General features: G+C 48.0%; 1 protein-coding gene across 1 annotated transcript in view; it reads left to right on the forward strand.

Moving 5' to 3' along the window:
- Positions 1-19,660, forward strand: part of csmd2 (CUB and Sushi multiple domains 2) — a 204,016-nt gene extending 184,356 nt beyond the window's left edge. Inside the window, exons 41-57 of the mRNA XM_067256225.1 lie at positions 1,900-2,088; positions 2,974-3,147; positions 5,613-5,795; positions 7,464-7,640; positions 9,789-9,968; positions 10,347-10,520; positions 10,879-11,052; positions 11,429-11,502; positions 11,664-11,775; positions 12,180-12,359; positions 14,291-14,359; positions 14,482-14,643; positions 14,839-14,951; positions 15,573-15,660; positions 17,808-17,940; positions 18,048-18,226; positions 19,288-19,660. Coding sequence (XP_067112326.1) covers positions 1,900-2,088; positions 2,974-3,147; positions 5,613-5,795; positions 7,464-7,640; positions 9,789-9,968; positions 10,347-10,520; positions 10,879-11,052; positions 11,429-11,502; positions 11,664-11,775; positions 12,180-12,359; positions 14,291-14,359; positions 14,482-14,643; positions 14,839-14,951; positions 15,573-15,660; positions 17,808-17,940; positions 18,048-18,207 — 2,342 coding nt within the window. The 3' untranslated portion in view covers positions 18,208-18,226; positions 19,288-19,660. The remainder of the gene's footprint in view (positions 1-1,899; positions 2,089-2,973; positions 3,148-5,612; positions 5,796-7,463; positions 7,641-9,788; positions 9,969-10,346; positions 10,521-10,878; positions 11,053-11,428; positions 11,503-11,663; positions 11,776-12,179; positions 12,360-14,290; positions 14,360-14,481; positions 14,644-14,838; positions 14,952-15,572; positions 15,661-17,807; positions 17,941-18,047; positions 18,227-19,287) is intronic.
- The last annotated feature ends 1,163 nt before the right edge of the window (positions 19,661-20,823 follow it).

Here is a 20,823-nt window from a genome sequence, read left to right on the forward strand (position 1 = left end):
CTTCTCCGTTCACCCCTGCCCAAACTTCCCTCAGTACATGCCCCCCCCCCCAATCTCACCCGCCCACCCCACACACCCCACCCATGTAATTTAGCTAACGTCCTCTGCCTAATGTGTTCAGGTGACTGCAGTGCCTCCCAGTAGTGAATGCCCTCTCTATAACCCAGACCTGGGAGACTAAGCTCTCCAGCAGTGCACCATCACCAGCTCAGCATGAACGGGCACTCTCTATGCATTCTGATTACACTGGAAGATGCAAATGACGGTGCTTTGGGTCAGAAAGGAAGGTATTACCGCAGGATATCTGAGGATAATTTAGCGTTTTTGGCTTGCTTGCGTGGAACGGAGGGAAGCTTTTAAAGACATTAGCATACAATGGGTTCATTACGGCTTTTTTGGAGAGTACAGTATGGGAAGGGGGGGGGGGAGATCTGGCAGGGTGCACAGAGTGCCTGATTCAGGAGCTTCGGAAGCGCTCGATACAGGCTCACAATTTGGCAGCTTGTGTTGATGTCCTCCAGTCCATCCTTCCCTTCTCCTCTCACATGCTGGAGGTAAAGAGATCAGATAAGAAGATAGACAGCAGAGTGAGGGCCGCTATGCTGTGAGAAATGGTCTGGTTTGTGTGTGCATGTGAGTGCGCTTCCATGTGTGTGTGTGTGTGTGTGTGTGTGTGTTGTACTTTGTGCCATAGGAACGGTCGCTGAAGGCTTATTGACAACATCTGTCATGAATTTTAATATCTGTCATCACCATCAGGGCTCTGTCTCCTTCTTTCTTCTCTCTCTCTCTCCCTCCCTCTCTCTCTTTCTCTCTCTCTCTCTCTCTCTCTTTCTCTCTCTCTCTCTCTCTCTCTCTCTCTCGCTCTCTCTCTCTCTCTGTATTTCTTTCTTTCTCTCTCTTTCTATCTGTTTTCTTTTTCTTTCTCACAGTTCTCTTGTCTCTTGCAGCTCTCGTTACTCATCAGACACACATGCACACGCATACTCTCCTCCCTCTCTCCTCCCCTCCCTCCCTCCCTCCATCTGGTGTTAAACTGACACAGTGTCTCGTCTCTGTGCTCTCTGCTGGGCTGTTCATCCATCACTCCCCTCAGCGCTGCAGGGGCCAGCAGAGACGGCCTTCTAATGAAGCTAATGTTTGTTTCCTCGCTCTCTCTCCTTACTGCGGAGGGAGCGATAGATAGAGGCGGAGAAGGAATGTGAGAAGGAATAGATAACCGTAGGAAATCAAGGAAGAGATGGCTGTATGGATGGACAGATGGATGAATGGATTAATTGATGGCTGGATGGATGATTGGATGGATGAGTGGATGTATTGTTGGATGGATGGATTGATAGAGGGAGCCAAAAGATGAGATGGACCGAAATACAAAACAAATGGAGAGAATAGACCGATGGAAACCAAGACCAGAAGCGTTTGCTTGGTTAGCCCTCCCAAGTATGGAGATTGGATCTAAGTTACTTTGGTTTAGGACAAAAGAGTTGAGAGTATCACAAAACACTATTAATCTGAATAAACTGGTGAGCTTGTATTGAACCAGGCTAGCGTGGCTGCGTGAATCAGTGTTCCTTTCTGCATGAAGACCCTGAACTACAATACCGTCGACAGCAGTGTAATATAAGACTGTCCATGTGTCTGACTCTCTCTCTCTCTCTCTCTCTGTATTTGTCTTCTTCCCTCTCTCTTTGTTCTTTATCTCCCTTTCCCTCTCTTTCCCCAACTCTTTATTTTTCTCTCTCCCGCTCTCCCTTTCTCACACTAACTCAATCACTCACTCTCTCTCTCACTCTCACTCACTCTGTCTCTCTCTCTGTCTCTCACTCCTTCTCCCTCTCTCCTCCCTCCCCACCCTCCCTCTTTCCCTTATCCTCCTCCCCCCCCCCCCCCCCCCCCCAGTTGTGAACTGTACAGAGCCGGGTCATGTAGAGAACAGTGTGCGGCAGGTGGTGGCCAGTGGTCCTCACCGCTACACCTTCCAGACGTCGGTGTCGTACAGCTGTAACCCTGGTTACTACCTGCTGGGAACCAGCACATTCAGCTGCCAGGGAGATGGAACCTGGGACCGCTCACTGCCCAAGTGTCTCTGTGAGTACACACACCTCACACACACACACAAACATCACACACCTCTCACACACACACATCATACACCCCTTACACACACCTCTCACACCAACACAGTAATGCGCATATCATAAATCTAATCAGTTGAAGACTTTATACAAAATTATTATTAGTCTTGCAAATGCTTAACTGTAAGTTTCACATGGCCAGAAGTTTTACAACATACAGAAGGAAATATATTGTTATAACGGTACATAAGTGGTTCTATATGTAATCATCTACGTCGGCAATCTTCCATCTCAGCCTCATGAATTTAGTTTGTCTTAATGTCATAATACTTACATAATTTCACACAATTTACATTTTGCACCATCAGACACCAGATTGGCACCAACCACTGACTCAATTATGCATTTATTCCACCCACATCATAGAGCCGCTCTCACCCACGTCTTCATTCATTACATGAGCAAGATATCAAATTGTAATTTTTCGAGCATTACACCAGATCCTTAGCTGGTACCCCAAAACATGAACTGGTACCTCAGAACCTTAGCTGGTATCTCAGTTAGCCCTGATACTCTAATAGCTTTTTATTCGATTTATTCTAATTGTTGTATTTATTTACTCAATTGTTTTATTAAATAAAAGAAGAATAAAAAGCATCTTAATCATTTTGATTCTAGTTCGGTCCATTATTGATTATTGATTGATGTCTCCAGTTTTACGTACGTTTAATTTGACTGTTTCTATGATTCCGTGGAGAGATGCAGAACTTTGAACCTGTTGACACATAACCCGTTTATATGAATTCATTCCTCCTCTCATTCTTCCTCTCCTCCATCTCCCTCCTCCTTCTCTCCCCCTCCTCCCATCACTGCGCGCCCCGGGCCTGTGATTGGACAGTGGTGCTGTGCGAGCGTCCCAGCATGCCCCCCTACGCCCAGATCTCCGGTGACAGGAGGACGGTGGGTTCAGTCATCCGCTTCAGTTGCATCGGCCAGCGCTCCGTGGTGGGCAACACCACGCGCATGTGCCAACTGGACGGCCAATGGAGTGGCTCGCTACCTCACTGCTCCGGTACGGACAACTTGCCTGACCCGGTACCGGGATTTGGGAACGTTCCAACTGTTTGGTTATCTCATCATGACTGGGAGGAGAGGCGATTTAGAGAAGGTCTCCTTAGGTCTTCCTCCCAGCGTTCTACCACCTAGAGCACTAGTGCTGGAGCGTTGATTGGACTGTCAGAAATCCGGATACTTCCAAATCCGCGCCAACCTCCCCGCCCAACGCCCGTGTTACCGTCTTCACAATCCCTTCATATGAAAAGAGATCTTCTTTTATGACAAAGGGATTTTTCCGACAGACAGAACACCAGACAAGGTCAACAGATCAATAGGAACAATAGCTATGACATTGTTGCTCATCTTCTCCACCTCCGTCTCCCTCTTAGCACTGATCTGCAACTGATCCCATCTACAAATCACTGTCTAGCAGCCCCAGCGAAGCTCAAGGGTGTGTGTGTGGTGTGTGTGCGCGTTCTCAAGGGTAAAAACTGTGTCCTCTATAAAGCTGCTTTAATCTTCTCCCATTAGTCTGAGGGACAGGAGTGTCCCATGATCCAGACCCTGTTATGAGAAACTTTCCACAGCTATAAAGACATCACCCTGTCCTTCTTCTGTGATGACACACACACACACACCAAAGAGCACACTGAGAACATACATATACAGACACACACACTGACAGAAACTCGCAAACGTGAAGAACACCCAGGCCCCACAAACCCACGCACACACAATATAGTAAAAAAGATCTCTGACAGTTTAATGTCACAATTCACGACATTCATATATCCCAGAGATTGCTGGCTTTCTCTCAGCAGAAGATGAAACAGTTGTTTTTACACAGATTTCCTGCTCCGCCACAGAGCTGAACATTAGTAAAGCTAGTCGACCAGAAGCCTGTGAAAACAGATATACACAATGTCTCTAAACGCCTGGTAATGGTTCATAGCGCATGTGGGAATAGGTTGGTTTATAGCGATCAGACCAGAGAAAACGATATTGAGAATAACACATTAAATGCATTGAACTTCATGTTGTACCGTCGTCCCTGAAACAAAGATTCAATTTGGTTATTCTCCTTCAGTGGTTGCTGTTGCAAACACTCTTAACTTAGCGCTGAAATAAACCTAAATATTAGTGCTGTCAAACGATTACAATATTTAATTGTGATAAATCGCACATTTCTATCTATTCTAAATGTCCCTTGATTTTTTTTTTGTCCCATACTTTTTTCTCATTTTAATGCTCTTATCAACATGGAAAAGTGTATTGGATTGCTTAGTTTGTGCAATTTTTTTTTTTTTTATTGAAAACAACATTGCAACATTGCCTGGCTTTGACGAGGGGGCAGAGAATTCGCAGACTGGACGTGCTGCGATTATAGCTCAGTTCACAACGACAAAACACAGATCAATTTGGTCTTGTCAATGGAACCATTTGGCAACTTTTTAAAAGCAACCTTGCCATTCAGAATCTTATTGGCATCCATTTCGGCGTCTCGCGCTCGCTATCCACTCAAAACGTAACGTTAGCCTACTACTCTTTAGCCGGCTCGCAAACCCAAACAAGTGTGTGCGGCGTGCCTGCTGTTTTGTTTCCGGTCTAGCTAGATCCGGTGTGGTGTTGTAGTTTTTCTAACGTCAGTAGTCGTTGCAACGGCATGTGAAAAAAAACTAAAAAGTTTGCTAGGCCAAAAATAACGTGATCTCGCGATAATTTTTTTTACGCCGTTAAGATGGGTTTGCGCTAACGCCGTTAGTAGGTGCGTTCGTCATGGACTGCAGCTGCATGAAACAACCGGCAAGAGTAGCCTCTTGCAGTCTGGGAGGGGTTAAAAAACGCCTCCTTAAAGTTGGACATTCCTGCTTCTCGTGGTTTGCTGCGTTGATGTCAGTCATGGCAGATCAAGCGCTGTTTGCTTACTTTACTTTATTTATAATTAAACTTAGTCTTTCTGTTAGTGAAGAGGCGGACTAAAACCCTTTCTTCAACCAATTTTTTATTCAATTAAACTGTTTGGTCCGGATTTGAGCATTGGCGAAACTGAAGGTGTCAGAATAATTACAAAACACGCGTCAAAGTTGTCGTGTGTGAGTCTGGCCAATCATGAAATAGCTGTGTCGTCATTAGAACCCGTGCAGTTGCTCTTGAGAAAATGCGCTCACCTACACAGCCTGCAGTTCTCGAATCAATCTCACGGTACTTTGATGGCTACGTCACAGTGACCTAGCCTCGGCGCCGTCTCAAGTCGGACAAAAAGTCTAACCAGAATTCACTGTTTCAAGTCAGCCGGCTGCAGCGCTGCATGAAGTCAGTCCATGTCTAACGCACCTAATAACGCGTTTAACTGACAGCACTATTAAATATTCATAAATGCTACAAACAAAAAATACAAGATATACTTGAGGATTCATTCAACAGCTTTGTTTGGCCACACCCACTAATGTTTGTGTAACGGAATGTTCTCTGGTGTTCCAGGGGAGTCGGCGGGTCTTTGCGGGGACCCTGGCATCCCGGTTCATGGGATCCGTCTTGGGGAAGAATTCTCTGTGAGCAGCATGGTCCGGTTCAGCTGTGAGCCCGGCTACATTCTGACGGGTTCCCCAGAGAGAACCTGCCAGCCCAACAGCACCTGGACCGGAACCCAGCCTGAGTGTCAGGGTGAGAGGAACCACACACACACACACACACACATTGCTAAACATCCTCACACATACACACCTAAACACACACTCAAACTTAAACACAGACACACATACATAAACACACCCAAACTTGAACACAAATGCATCCTGACAGGGGGTAGAAATAACAGACAGAGAGAAAGAGAGACAGATCCACGGGTAAAAGAAGGGGGGAGAACCAAAGAGGGATATTGAAAGTAGAGGGAGGAAATGTGTACAAGTGTGTTTGGGGGTGTCTGTGTACGTTCAAGTGTGTATGTGTGTTTGCCTGTGTTCTTGAAAGAAAGTGGGTGTGTGCACATGTGTGTATTGATGTCCTGGAGCTCCCTCAGTGCTGACGGCTGTCTGGGAGCCAGAACATAGAGACCTTGAAACGAGTGCGATCGATCAGAGAAAAACATGCCATCCAAACATTCACAGACCACAGACGTGACAAAGGCACAAAGAGCTCCAGACTGCGACAGCTGTAGTCTTCTCTCCTGCCTTCCCACTGTACAGGTGTTCTTCCACTAAAGGAGAGAGAGCGAGAGTGAGGAAAGGGCGGGGAGAGAGAAATAGACAGATGTGTAGTCACACCGCATTCCCATTGTGTTTCATGGGAGTTCGTTTTCAGGAGCAGAGTTTATTGAGGAGAGATAAGTTACGTATCCACCCCTCCTGCCTCCACCTGTCTGTCTTTCTGTCGTCTTCTATTTTCCTCAATCATACATCTCTACCCTTTCTTACTTTCTCTTCATCTCTCTCTGTCTCTCTCTCTTTCCCTTTCTCCCTCCATTTCACTCTCCCTCGCAGTCTCTCCATGTCTCTGTCACTCCATGCCCTCTGTCTGGCCTGCCCGCTGTTTGCGGGGGCCCACCTGTTCGTGGTTGGCATAGACATCAAGGGTTCCTCCACAGCTGGTCATTAACTCAGAGCCATACCCTAAGGGGCCTTCTGCCTGGACTGGACTAGGGCAGGCTGGGGCTGGACTGGACTAGGGCAAGCTGGGGCTGGACTGGGGATAGGAAAGGCTGGGGCTGGACTGGACTGGACTAGGGCAGGCTGGGGCTGGACTGGATTAGGGCAGGCTTGGGCTGGACTGGGGATAGGAAAGGCTGGGAGAGAATGATAAAAATAGAAGAGGGAACAGATGAGAGGGACTTGGAGTTCTAGCAAATAGAGAATGAAAGGGGGAGAGAGATGGATGGAGGTTCACAGGGACGCAGAGAGACCCAGACAGAAAGAGAGTGAAAGGATGAGAGGGGCAGCTTGAGAAGTAGCTCTCATGTATAATTCATCCCTTCATTTCTGCTCTGTCCAGCACTGCCAAGGCCAGTACTGCAGTACTGGTCTCTCAGACACTCACACACATGCGCGTGCGCATACACACACACAAACACACACACACCGATCACACCCATGCACACACACTCACACACATACATACGGGCTAACACACAAACACTCACAAAAACCACACACAGTTACTCATACACACACATACACACGGGCAAATGCACACCCTTACACACACACACTCTCACACATGCATGCACACAGACACGCACTTTCACATGCTAATATCACTTCACTCTCTCTCCCTTTCTCTCTCTCTCCCTCTCTCTCCTTCTCTCTCCCTCTCTCTCCCTCTCTCTCCCCACCTCAGTGATCTCATGTGGGAACCCAGGAACTCCTAAGAACGCCCAGATCCTGGTCCACGAGGGCCTGACCTTCTCCCGCTCCATCGCCTACACCTGCCGAGACGGCTACTACTCCAACGGTCTCCTCACCCGCCACTGCACGGTCAATGGGACCTGGACCGGGAACATGCCCGAGTGCACCGGTACGGACCTTCACCCCGACCGCTCGCACTCGCGCTCAGCCCAGCACCCACCACACACATTCAGCTCACTAGTGCCTCGCCCCTCCTCCATCCTGTCTGGATGTTGACTGGTACGGGTCTGGATCATTCCTGCCCTATGTGGGAACCTTAAACGGTCCTTTTTATCTCTGTGTTGGTTCTTTTAGTCTCTATGTTTTGTCGGAATATGTGTGGGGGAAGCATTCTTGGAAAACTTGAGTGGTGTGTGTGTGTGTGTGTGTGTGGAGGATCAAGGGGCTTACATCAAATGGGTCTGTGTAAGGGGCCAAGCAGGATAATGAGGTTCTGTAGCCTATTGTACTGTGTGGTATTTGTGTGGGGAGGAAGAGAGGGGGGGGTCACACATGAGTGAGAGTCACATGTCTGTGTGTGTGCGCAGCACAAGCTTCACCTGAATGGCAGGGGGGGGGGGGGGGGTAATGGAGAAGAGCTGCTGTGTCCTTAGAGAGTGCAGCCTGACTGACAGGTCTCTAGCACAGACACACACAAAGCGATTCCGCTAGACGGCCTAAAGACCTGCAGCAAATAGGGGTGACGCTGTACCATTACGGCTCAAAGAACCCCAGCTGCACTCTACTCTATGGAACATTACATTGAGCCACAGTCACTGCATGTAGATGGCCATTGCGGCTCCAAGAGGGAGAAACTATCCACATCAGAGCAATTGGATTGCAGGTAAGCTATATTTATAGAAAGCCATTATGGGTTCCCAGTTTCACAACCCTATATGGAATATTACAGATAAACTCAGGCATAGAATCGGTTGTATTACGATACTTTGAGGGCAATATGAGCTCACTCCATTGTAGAGTTTTGACATCCCAAACTCCTGTAGCGATTACTAGAAATATTCTTCTGTCCGTAGACATCCATTATGGCTCTAGGCATCTTCTCTCTGCCCTATGGGAAATATAGCTGTTTGTTCGGCAACAGGCGGCCATGATGGCTCCTGGAGGCCCACTTTTCCCGTCCCACCTGTAGGGATATTTCCACAGATAGCTCAGTCATAGTCCAACATTGTGCTCCTCATGTCTGGAGGGCGGTGTGTGCTATTGAGTCACAGACTGGATGAAGGATGTCCCTCGCTCCTCTCTCTGGAGGACATTCCAGTGATGCTGAGAGTGTGGTGTCATACCGACAGCACTGGAGCTGCAAGAAATGGGGAGATACTCTAGAACTCACGCCTCACCGCAGCAAAAAATGGAGGGTGAAGATATGAAAATAGTGTAGCCGGTTCAGTCATTTTGCTTTGTACAAAGTTTGCAAACGTCTGTCCCGACAGTACATGTGTGTCACAAATGTCAATATTGGTAGTATAACAATGCTCAATAGCCTGTCTCTTCGCCAAGTATCGCTAGACTCTGAGGACAAGACAAGGGTGCTATCTTGGTTTCTAGACAGTTAACTTTTACTGTGATCTTATTGGCAGTGGGTTCTGAGAAGGACTTAGCTACATACGGCCCATATACCAGTTAATTAACTTCATGGTCTCATCTAGTGTGATTTAAACTGTTTACTCTCCTTCATCCGGTCCCTGGTCGAATATAGATTTTTTTCTTCTTCAAATCGAGGGAAAATCGAGGCAAACTAAATCATAAAAGAGTATCTCTCAGAAATGACGGATTGAGGATGAGGAACTTGAGAGGGGAAATCCAATGGACATTTTTCAAGGACTTGATTGGTTGAATGATTTTGAATTTTCTTCTCTCTCTCTCTCTCTCTCTCTCTCTTCTCTCTCTCTCTCTCTCTCTCTCTCTCTCTCTCTCTCTCTCTGTCTCTCTGTCTCTCACTCTCTCACTCTGCCCCCACTTCCTATGGCTACCCCCTCCTTACCTCTGACTTACTTCCTTACCCCTCTCCCTTCACCGTTCTCTCCTTCTTTACCGTTCTTCTTTCTCTCTCCCAACTTGATCTACCTCCAATCCTCCCTCCTTCCATTTTTCTCTCCTTCCTTCCCCCTTTCCCTCCATTTCTCTCTCTCGTCCCCCTCCAACCCACTAATCCTCCCTCCATCCTTCTCTCCATCCTTCTCCTTCTCTATTCTTCTTTCACTTCCTCTCTCCATCTCACTCTACCTCCACCCCCTGACCACCACTCCCCTCCCCTTAGTGATCAACTGTGGCGACCCTGGCGTGCCAGCCAATGGCGTGCGAGTGGGCAGGGACTTCATCTACAACAACACAGTGAGCTACCAGTGTTCCCCGGGGTTCAACATGGACGCCGACCGCGCCTCCACGCTGGTGTGCACCAAGGACCGCACCTGGAATGGAACCAAACCACTCTGCAAGGGTAGGTCACACACACAAAAACTCGCATGCATGCATACACAACACCTGCCTCACAAAGCACGCAGGCCCGCGTACACTTTGTAGCAGCCACAGAGACACAGGGCTGAGATGAGTAGAATGCAATTTGCACTCTCTTATTCTGTCGTATTCTCTCTTTGTTTTTCTGTCTCTTCATCTTTCCGTCTCTTTGTCTTTCTCTCTCACTCTCTCTGCGTCTCCCTCTGCCTCAAGGCTTTCTCCCTTAAGAGCACTGATTTGTATACACACCTGCACACACACATACACACATACACTCACATAAGTAGCAGGAAGGAATATTTCAACAGGAGTAGTAAATACTGAAGTCTCCCTGTCTTGTCTCTTCCTTGTGTCCTCCTAGCAATCATATGCGGAGCCCCGCCCCCCATCCCTAACGGACAGGTGGTGGGCGGAGACTTCAGCTGGGGCTCCAGCATCAGCTACGCCTGTAACCAAGGTTACCAGCTGTCCCTGCCCACGGTGCTCACCTGCCAAGGCAACGGAAACTGGAGCGGAGAGCTGCCACAGTGCTTTCGTAAGGGCCACCATCTTGGACCTTTTCAGCTGAGTCACAGTGCTTACTGTAGCACTGCAGTCAGGCCATCAGCAAAAAATCTAATAAATGATGTATACATATACATCATAGAGTGACTGTCATCTGGACGATGAAATGCTTGAGACAAGACTTCGTTTCACATGTTCACCATCTGTGTTTTGAATTTGTGTTTGAATCTCGTTTCAATAACTTGTATTTGACCCCCCCCCCCCTCCCTGTCAAATCTCTCCCTGCTGTGTCTTCCTCGCCCACTGTCCTCCTGCTCCATCTTCCCCTTCTGCCCTCCCTTCCTCTCCCCCCATGCTCCCCCCCCCCCCCCCCCCATCCTCCCCCACAGCGGTGTTCTGTGGTGACCCTGGCTCCCCGGCTCAGGGCAGGAGAGAGGACCGGGGCTTCACCTACCTCTCCTCCGTCTCATTCTCCTGCTACCCCCCCCTGGTGCTGGTGGGCTCTGCCCGCCGTTACTGCCAGTATGACGGCACCTGGAGCGGTACACAACCCTCCTGCATAGGTGGGCCTCCACACACACACACACCATACACACACAGCCCCCCTGCATAGGTGGGCCTCCACACACACACACCATACACACACAGCCCTCCTGCATAGGTGGGCCTCCACACACACACACACACACGCCATACACACACAGCCCCCCTGCATAGGTGGGCTTCCATACACACACACACACAAGCATGCAAGCATGTATGCACATACACTCTGACACAATCCTCCTGTATAGGTGGGTTTCCATATACAGAGTACGCACACACACACTCACGCATACATCATTTCTCTTACACACACACACACACATATTGGACTAATCAGCTTTGAGCCTTTACAACAGCAGTTGATTGAAAGTTGAACGTGTGTGTGTGTTCCAGACCCCAGTCACACCACATGTGTGGACCCTGGGACACCCCTGTTTGGGAACCTCAACAACACCCAGGGCTACCAGGTAAGACCTGACCCCCCACCCCACCCCACCCCACTCCCCCACACGGCAGGGAACACACACAAAGTGATGGTTGAAACTTGGTTTAACTTCTTTTTGTGTCATTTTGAGTAAATGTGTGTGTGCCTGTCTGTGTGTGTGTTTGTGTGTATTTCCCTTTGCAGATCAGCAGCACAGTGTTCTTCAGCTGTAGGAATGGATACCTGCTCCAGGGATCCATCACCCGTACCTGTCTCCCCAACCTCACCTGGAGTGGACTTCAGCCCGAATGCATAGGTCAGCACCTGTCAATCACCCAGCACATGTCAATCAACTAGTACCTGTCAATCAGCCATAACCTGTCAATCAACTAGTACCTGTCAATCAGCCAGCACCTGTCATCCTACCAATAGTTGCCAATGAATTAGTACATATCAATAAAACAAACTGACAGTACCTATCAACCAATTGATCAATCGTTTACTATATAGTTAGTAATTAGTAGCGACAACTCGGTCAATTAGGATCTACTTTTATTACTATTCATCTATCAGTTCGTCGGCTAGAGATAACGTCTCCTATCCTCCTGTCCTCTCCCCCCTCCTTGCCTTCTTCTCTTCTCTTGTCTTCCCTTCTCCTCTGTTCTTTTTTCTCCTCTCCTCCCTCCCCTCCTTCTCTCTTCTCCTCCTCCCTCTCTCCAGCCCACCACTGTAGCCAGCCAGAGTCTCCAGCCCAGGCTGATGTGAGTGCGATAGAGCTGCCGTCCCTGGGCTACACCCTCATCTACACCTGCCAGCCGAGCTTCTACCTGGCTGGGGGCTCCGAACACAGGACCTGCAGGGCAGACGGAAGCTGGACCGGCAAGGCCCCCTTCTGTGCAGGTATGGAACACACTCACACGCATGCACACTGGACATATCAATACACACGCATCGGGTGTCACACAAACATGATTTACACGGTACATATATGCACACGTGTGAATCTGTGAAGGTGCCCATGTGTGTGTACACTTCGTGTTCTGTACTCTCCAGCATTTGTCCATGATTCACCAGCATTTTTCCAGGATTCCATGATTCACCTACCCCGTGGTTGTTATCCAGAATAGCTCACTGATGCTGAGCCTGATGCCTGGTGTTCCTGCTGATTCCCAGGCCTAACGTGTGGAATTAGAGGAATAAGATAATGCTGATAAATGACTGTGTTAACACACACTTAGTCACGCGCACCAACACGCCAAAACAGCGCCCTCCATCCATCACGCAATTACAAGACAGGCACTCTCACGCGTTGACAAACACACCAGTAGACACACAGACACGCACAACATGCACCCTCACATGCACACACACATGCACACACACGCAACGACATTAGCAAAGGCCCAAACCTGATTAGTCCAATGTATCGTATTGATTAGGTTAGCGAGAAACCGGGCCTTATGAATGGGTAGTCTGTGTTAACAAGGTCTGCTAGATAAATAGAGTGCATTAAAACACCCGGGGGCATAGGCCTAAATACATACAGGAAAAATGGAGTCATGGACAGACAATTATCTATGTCAGATAAATGCTAATGGTGTAAGAGGAGAGAAATGTTTGTGGCTGGGTGGGTTGGTGGGGAGGGGAGTAGTTGATGGATACTACTGTAGGGCAGGGCGCTGGTGAAATATGGAGGCGATAGCCAGGGTACTTTTAAGGCCTGCCATTAAAAGTGAAGGGAGGAGAGAGAGAGAGAGAGAGGTGAGGAGGAGAGACTGAAAGAGGAAGAGAGAGGTGGGGTGTGAAGAGAAAGTGGGATTAGTAAGACAGTAGGAGGGACAAATGGAGAAAGGATCGAGGGACAAAGACGGAAAGGAAGAGAGACAGAGAGAGAGAGAGAGAGAGAGAGAGAGAGAGAGAGAGAGAGAGAGAGAGAGAGAGAGAGAGAGAGAGAGAGCGAGAGAGAGAGACAGAGACAGAGAGACAAAGAGAGAGAGAGAGACAGAGAGAGAGAACAGTAGCATAGAGAAGGCAGGATATTAACAGCACCTGTGGGAGAACTGACAGAGGAGCTGCTCAAAGCCATGACAGCCAATAAAGCAATGGGTTTACACACAGGATGTATGTGTGTGTGTGTGTGTGTGTGTGTGTGTGTGTGTGTGTGTGTGTGTGTGTGTGTGTGTGTGTGTGTGAGAGTGTTTGTTTCTCTCAGTTTCTTTGTGTTCTCCTGTTCTGAGCTCTCTGTGTGACCAAGGTCTCTAGGAGAGACACATTAGCATCCCTGTTTGTTGTGGGTGCCTTTACCTTCCTGTTTGGATGTCTGTTTTTTTGTTCACCTCCACAAACTGACAGGACCAGTAAGGCATTATCTACCTGCCTTCTCCGCTGCACTGAAACCCAGGGTTGATATACTGTCAGCCGTGTGGGCCAGAGCACATGGCTCTTCGTCAACATGACTCAACCTATCCTGTCGTCGCCTTTGACAACACTCGCTCCCGGGGATTATTTGCAGCAGCAGGAAGTGCTGATTGTGACTTCCTGCTCCTGTTTTGTTGTTGTTAGCTTGACTTCATTGTCGGTATTGGAAGGACAGCCTTGTTTCATTTTGAATGATAGTCTACATCTCAGACTACATGTCAGCTTCTATCTCAGTCTACGTCTCAGGCTATATCTCAGTCTACATCTACATCTCATTTTATAGCTCAGCCTGCATCTGTCTACATCTCAGTCTACATCTCAATCATGTACATCTCAGTCTGCATCTCAGTCTGCATGTCAGTCATGTACATATCAGGGTAAAATCCTAACAGGGCCTGCTTGTATTGTTGCAGCTGATAACCGTCCCAGTGGGAAGACAGGGTTGGGAACAGTGCAGGAGCAGCCCAACTCCAAACTACCAGGTAAACTCAGGCACATGGTTCTATTAAGACTCCAGCAATTTTGGAGAATCACATTTTTGAACTGTTTTAATGCTAACCTTATTATATTACCCTCAATCCTTCTCCCCCCCTCCCTCCCCCAGTCCCTGGTGGGGTGTTTGCTCAGAACTCTCTGTGGCGGGGCTCCTATGAGTACCTGGGGAAGAAGCAGCCCGCCATGCTCAGCATCACCACCTTCGAGCCCCTCAGCAACCGCGTGAACGGAACGCTCATCGACCACAGCGGCGTGGAGCTCAAGCTGGCCGGTACGTGAAGGAAACACTCCTCGATCCTCCATCTCAAATCATGCTTTTTTTTTATTTTATTTTTTTTTCATGAAAAGGAAATATACAGTTCTGTGCAGAGGTCAGGCATCTGAGATTTGTTATGTCTGACCACTGTGTCCTGACTGCGTGGTGGAAAGATGACCAGCGTGTCCTGCGTGTCCTGTGTCTCTCCAGGGGTCTACAAGAAGGAGGAGGCTCAGCTACTGCTGCAGGTGCACCAGATCCGAGGACCCGTGGAGATCTTCGTCAACAAGTTCAAAACCGACAACTGGTCCCTGGATGGCCACGTAAGTACACCGTGGAGGTCACGTTCAGTAGTGGACACGCGCACACATGAACACACACACACGCATACGCACAAGTCATCTATAGTCCATCCTATGCACGTATGGATGAACGCATGCTCAGACACAAATAGACCTCTCACACACACATAGACAACCACCCCCTCACACACACACACACACTCTCTCACACTCACACACTCTCACACTAACCCTGTCTCTCTGGGGAGATGTAAGGCCCGGGGAGAGTTTTCTCTTTAATTAAAATGTCAGTTAAATCATTGCTTGGTAATCAGGGCTAGACAGCCCCCCTGTCCCCCCCTCCCTCCCTCCCTCCCCCTCCTCCTCCCCTCCCCTACCTCAGCACCCCCTCTTCCCACCTCCATCACCTCTAATGCTTCCCAGACCAGATCATTCAAAGAACGGGCCGCACTGTTGAGTGTGCGCACATGCCCGCTCGACCTTCTCTCTCCGCGTGTCCCGAGAAAAAAAGACGCTTCTTTCTCAGCCTGCCTTGTGTCACGTCCTTTGTTCGGCGCGGCGAGGGCCGTGTCGGACACTGGGATGGCGCGCCGCAGAACGGGGGGGCCTCTAACACGCCCGTGCTCCTCCTCCCCTCCCCAGGTCTCCTACATCTCCTCATCCAACGCCTTCGTCTACCAAGGCTTCGTCAGAGGGAAGGGGTTCGGCCAGTTTGGTCTTCAGAGACTGGGTGAGTCGGGTGGACAAAGAGGGATAGGCGTGTGAGTTTGAGACATACAGTAGGTGTATGGGTTTATAATAGGGATACAATAGGGTTAGGTGCGTTACAGAGAGAACCGGGTGTTAGTTTGAAAGGTAGAGATAGGTGTGTTGGTTTGAAAGACAGAGAGAGGTGTGTTATTCTGAGATGGTTTCGTGTGTCAGTTGGAAACTGGAGTCATTGGTGTGTGCAAGTGTGTGTATGTGAGTGGGAGGGTTACTATTCCACTCAAACACCCCCACCCCCTCACCCACCTTGGGTACGTAACCCAGAAAGCTTATCCCGCTGATCCTCTGGGCGGCTTGGCTTGTCTCAGCCTGTAGACAGCAGCCAGCACCAGCCTCACATCACTACTTCACTGCCCTGGATGTCTGCCTCCAGACTGAATACAGGGGAGAGGAGACCGTCAGATAGAAAGAGAGAGCGAGAGAGGGAGAGAGAGCACAGAGCAGGGGAAAATGAGGGAGAAAAGGGGAGCTGGGGAAAGAGACGGAGGGGGATATCTCTGTCTGTTTGTGTGCCTCTTTCTATCCCGCTGTGGTTTGATGGCTCCGTCTGCAGAGCTGAAAATACTCCCTTCTCATTTGTCTTCCACAGAGCACACAGAGAGGGAGAGAGACAGAGAGGGAAAGAGACTGACTGACAGAAAAGATGGCAAGAGAAGGTGATAAAAAAAAAAGAGAGACAGAGAGAAAATGAGACCGAGGATAGAGAGAAAGAGGAATGTAGGGATATAAAAGAGACGGACCCAAAGAGAGAAATGTAATTGCAGGAGAGGGGAAAGAGGGTGAAGACCGAGAGGAGACTGAGAGAAGAGGCAGAAAGTGACAAGCCATGGACAAACGTGAGGGAGATTATAGGATAACCAACTTCTTCATATCTCCAGTTCACAGTTTCAAGTGCCACTGGAAAAAAGTTTGACTTGGAAGTTTAATTTGTCAGTCAACACAGGACATCGCAGGGTAATCTGATATAAATCTAATTAAATATGTACTAGTGCAGTCTCCCAGCACTAAATTCTCAGTCGGTGGTTGGTTAATTAAAGAATGTCATTTTCCTCCCAGAGTCTGCAGTCTTTTAGCCTCGCACAGATAAGTCCCCAGCTTGGGGGGGTGAAAGGGGGGGGGGCAGCTGGGGAGGGAGAGAAAGAGATACTGTAGGTGTGTGTGGGTGTCAGTGTGTGTGTGTCGATATATGGGTGTGAGCGTGTGTGTGTGAGAAGAGGTGTGGCATCCTCGTCCGTGTCCAACAGCAGCTGCCAGAGCTCCCCCCCCGCTCACCTCAGCTACTGCACACAGAGTGAGCAAATAGTGCTTTATTAATATAAGGCAGCAGCCAACTGCTGCGTGTGTGTGTGTGTCAGTGTGTGGTGTATTTGTGGGTCTTATTGTCCACATTTGTACTTCTGAAGGAATATTTGTACATGCGTGTGCTAATGTTTGGATCTGGCTCGTCGCTCTGGCACTCTGCAGGGTTGATTGGCTGGGGCTGGCGAGGCCGTTAATTGAATTCATTTTTGTTTGTCGCTCGGACTATATTGGAGCTTTCCTGGCATTGTCTCGTGAACAGGTGGGCCGTCAGTCTCTTGTTGACGTTGGAAAAGCAGCGGCCCTAAATTGAATACTGAACGCAAAATGACTTCATTGCTGCCGGGGCCTTGATCTCAATAATTAAAAGTTATTGTCTGGATAATGGAATTTGACATTTCCAGAAAATGCAATTGTCAATTGGTGTCTATTACTGAGGGAGATTGAGAGCTCATAACTTTAGTTTTCCTTTTTTGTCGCCTCCCATCTTCTTTCATGTTGTTGTTCAATAGACCGGGACAACTGTCTTTGCCTAAGTCAGAGACGAGTTCTATCATTTTGTCGCACAATTCCCTGCTACATTCAGTAATATCTGTCAAACACAAAACGTCACCGCTTTGAATCAACCGTAGGCTGGAACGGATCGTGTTTAACAAGACTTTGACTGTCCTTTTTGGAGCTTGCAGTGTTTGATAATAATTTCAATTAAAAAGTATCATAACAATTTGAAGAAAGTATTAATAATAATAATAGCAATTACAAAAATAGAAATGTTTTATAATCGTTGTCGTTGTATTCTCCCTGTGACAGAGAGTCTAGACTCCAGCAAGGAGACATCAGGATACAACTTTGCTTCCAACAGCAGCTCAGTGGCGGCAGCCATCTTAGTGCCTTTCATAGCTATGATCATCGCAGGCTTCGCTCTGTACCTCTACAAACACAGGTGCCGTACCATCGTAGCATAAACACATGCATGCAAACATACACACACCCGCATGCAGGCATACACACGTATACTATAATTTTATATTTAAAATATTTTTGTGTCAGGAGGAGACCCAAAGTTCCCTTCAACGGTTACGTGGGCCATGAGAACACTAACGGGCGGGCCACCTTCGAGAACCCCATGTACGACCGCAACATCCAGCCCACCGACATCATGGCCAACGAGACCGAGTTCACGGTCAGCACCGTGTGCACGGCTGTATAGCAACTGCTACGGTTCTGAGGTGAGTTCAGGTTTAGGTTAGGTTATTGACCGCTATGGTCCTGAGGTGAGTTTAACTTTAGGTTATTGACCGCTGTGGTCCTGAGGTGAGTTTAGGTTCACAGTTTTTAATCTCATCAGCAGTTGCTGTTTCTGCAATAACAGACCAGAATGAGAAAACGGAAACATCTTGAGGGCTGAAACAGAGAATCTCCACGATGTGTCTTTCACACTGAGAACATTTGAAATAGTTATCGTCTCGTGACTCAATATTGAAACTTGCTGTACGATATTGAAATCCTTTTCATTCAAAATTGACAAGCTACGATACTTAGAACCTGCTGTGTACCATTCCATCAGAGACACATAGTAACAACAAGCTCCTCGGAGAGCCGTCCTGAGCTCTTTAGTAGTTTTACCCACAAGCCTAACTGTCAACTCAGCTCCAGGATATCATCAGAAAATATAATAGCTTTACTCGTCCTTGGCTCCCAACCATCTCTCTCTGTAGTTCAGAGACCTCTTACGCTGCACGCAATTTGTTAGCAAAAAAGCGAGAAGCCTTTTTAAAGTGTACAACTTGTCTTTATGGTCCAGCCGTTACTGTGAGATAGACTGAGACACAGCGTTGAGAGAGAAACTGCTGAAGCTACGGGACAGAGATTGTCAGAATCCAATTTCTAACTAAATATTTTATAGCGTCTCTTCAAGGATTTTCTAAAGGGTACAAAACTGAAGCTGCAGACTAGGAGCTATGCCAGGAGTCATTTGTGATTGGATTTTTGGTGTATTCTCCCTTATCTTTATCTACGCATTTAATGTTTTTTGCAAAGTTCTGTCTAAAAGTCAGTGATTTAGGGTTTTTCCTTGTGAAATGCACTCCTGAAAACAATCTGTGTATACTGTATTTGTTTTTCTCTCATTTCTCGTTCCTCCATATTATCCTCCTCCCACCTACACCTTTCCTCCTTCCTGTGTTCACTATTACCTCCATTACATCCATTCTCCTTCTACTCCTGCCCATACCTGTCCTTCAACTCCATCCCTTCCTTAAACTCATTCAAACCTCCATCCATCTTCCAGGTTTGATACGAGGAGGATGACAGGAGGTCTTACTTTCGCCTGTGTTCCTCCTCTACTAGACACAGGCCATCCTTCTACCTGGGAAGAGAGAGAGAGAGATGAAGAGAGGGGGGGGGGGGTATTATATATTCTACCAACCTCCATCCATCCAGGAGCGAGGTCTTCTTGATGTTCGAGGCCCTTTCTACAGGAGACAAGACAAAAATAAAAATAATAAAATAAACGACAACGTAAATAAAACTATGTCAAGATAACCGACGGCAGCACCATACTGATGACGAAGGCAAGGCCGTACTCTTTGTTTCTGTGGTCAACGGCTTTCCACTCAGCCACAGCGGGCGGTGGAGCCGCGCTGCCATGACGATAACCATGACTCTCTGTCCTCTGCCAAAAACCCATAAAAGGGGAATTTAAGGCCAGCCTCCAGACGTGGGGCCGCTAGCTTCAGTACCACAGGAAGCTGAGGAGGGTCAGCCCTGCACTAGCATGCTGTGTTGTTGCAAACAAGCGTATTTGTGGATTGAACCTACAGCAAAGAGCGACACTCTCGTTTACTTTGGATGTTTCCTCTCCTTTCTTCATTGGCTTGGGGTTGTGCACTGCTTGCTTTTTTTCGGAATTGGCAGAACCTTCTTTTTTTCTCTTCCTGAATTTCTTCACAGACATCAGCACCGTGGGGCTTGGGTTGAATTGAAGTGGCATGATGAAATCTGGAGGCCTATTTGAAGACATGGATTCTATCATTAATGCTTTTAACTCTCCTCCGTTTGAGAGGGGTGAGGGGAAGACTGCTGGCTGAGGCACCTGTTACCAGAACAAGACCAAGGTGACACAGGCTGCTGGAGATAGCACTAGCGAAGGCTTTTTCAGTGTGAGTAAGAGTGTGTGTGCGCGTGTTGACAATGTCAGCATTCTGACCCAAACCCTCTTCCCCTTTTTCGTCATCCCTCCATCCCTAACAATTCCAGCATGAGACACATGGTTTATGTTAACAGCTATCAATCCAACTGGGATGTTTAGACTACCCTGAAATAGCAACAGAGTGAAACTAGACAAAAGCTTGTTTTTTGATTGCGCCAACCTCCAACAGTGTTCCAAGTAGCCTGTGTACATCATTGTTTGGACTGCTTGTGCAAACATCTGGTGTGTAGCATTTTGGAAGTGGGCCTTGGTTTGTGCACAGACTCGCACCCTAATAAAAGGTGTGACGACCAAACTCCCAAGCGTCTTTTCCAAAAGGCACCGGACTAAGATGGACATGCTAAGAAAGCAGTGCTGTTTTCCCAGTCCCTCACCTGCTCTCTATGTGCCACAAAACGTTGCTCGAGGCCAGAGAATAAAGAAAGGCTGAGTCTGTGTCAAGGTAGAAACCAAACATGATCCAGATTTCTATGGACACATGCAAGCCTTTGGTACCACCAGTTTTCCATTTCATAGACCCTGCGTGTACCAGAACAACAGGTCACGGATTGGACGACACCCAAAGGTGACACTGCTTCAATTCCTCTGATGCGCTCCACTTCGACAGCCTTGGAA

This window comes from Osmerus mordax, chromosome 18 (assembly GCF_038355195.1).
Source record: "Osmerus mordax isolate fOsmMor3 chromosome 18, fOsmMor3.pri, whole genome shotgun sequence".
NCBI lineage: Eukaryota > Metazoa > Chordata > Actinopteri > Osmeriformes > Osmeridae > Osmerus > Osmerus mordax.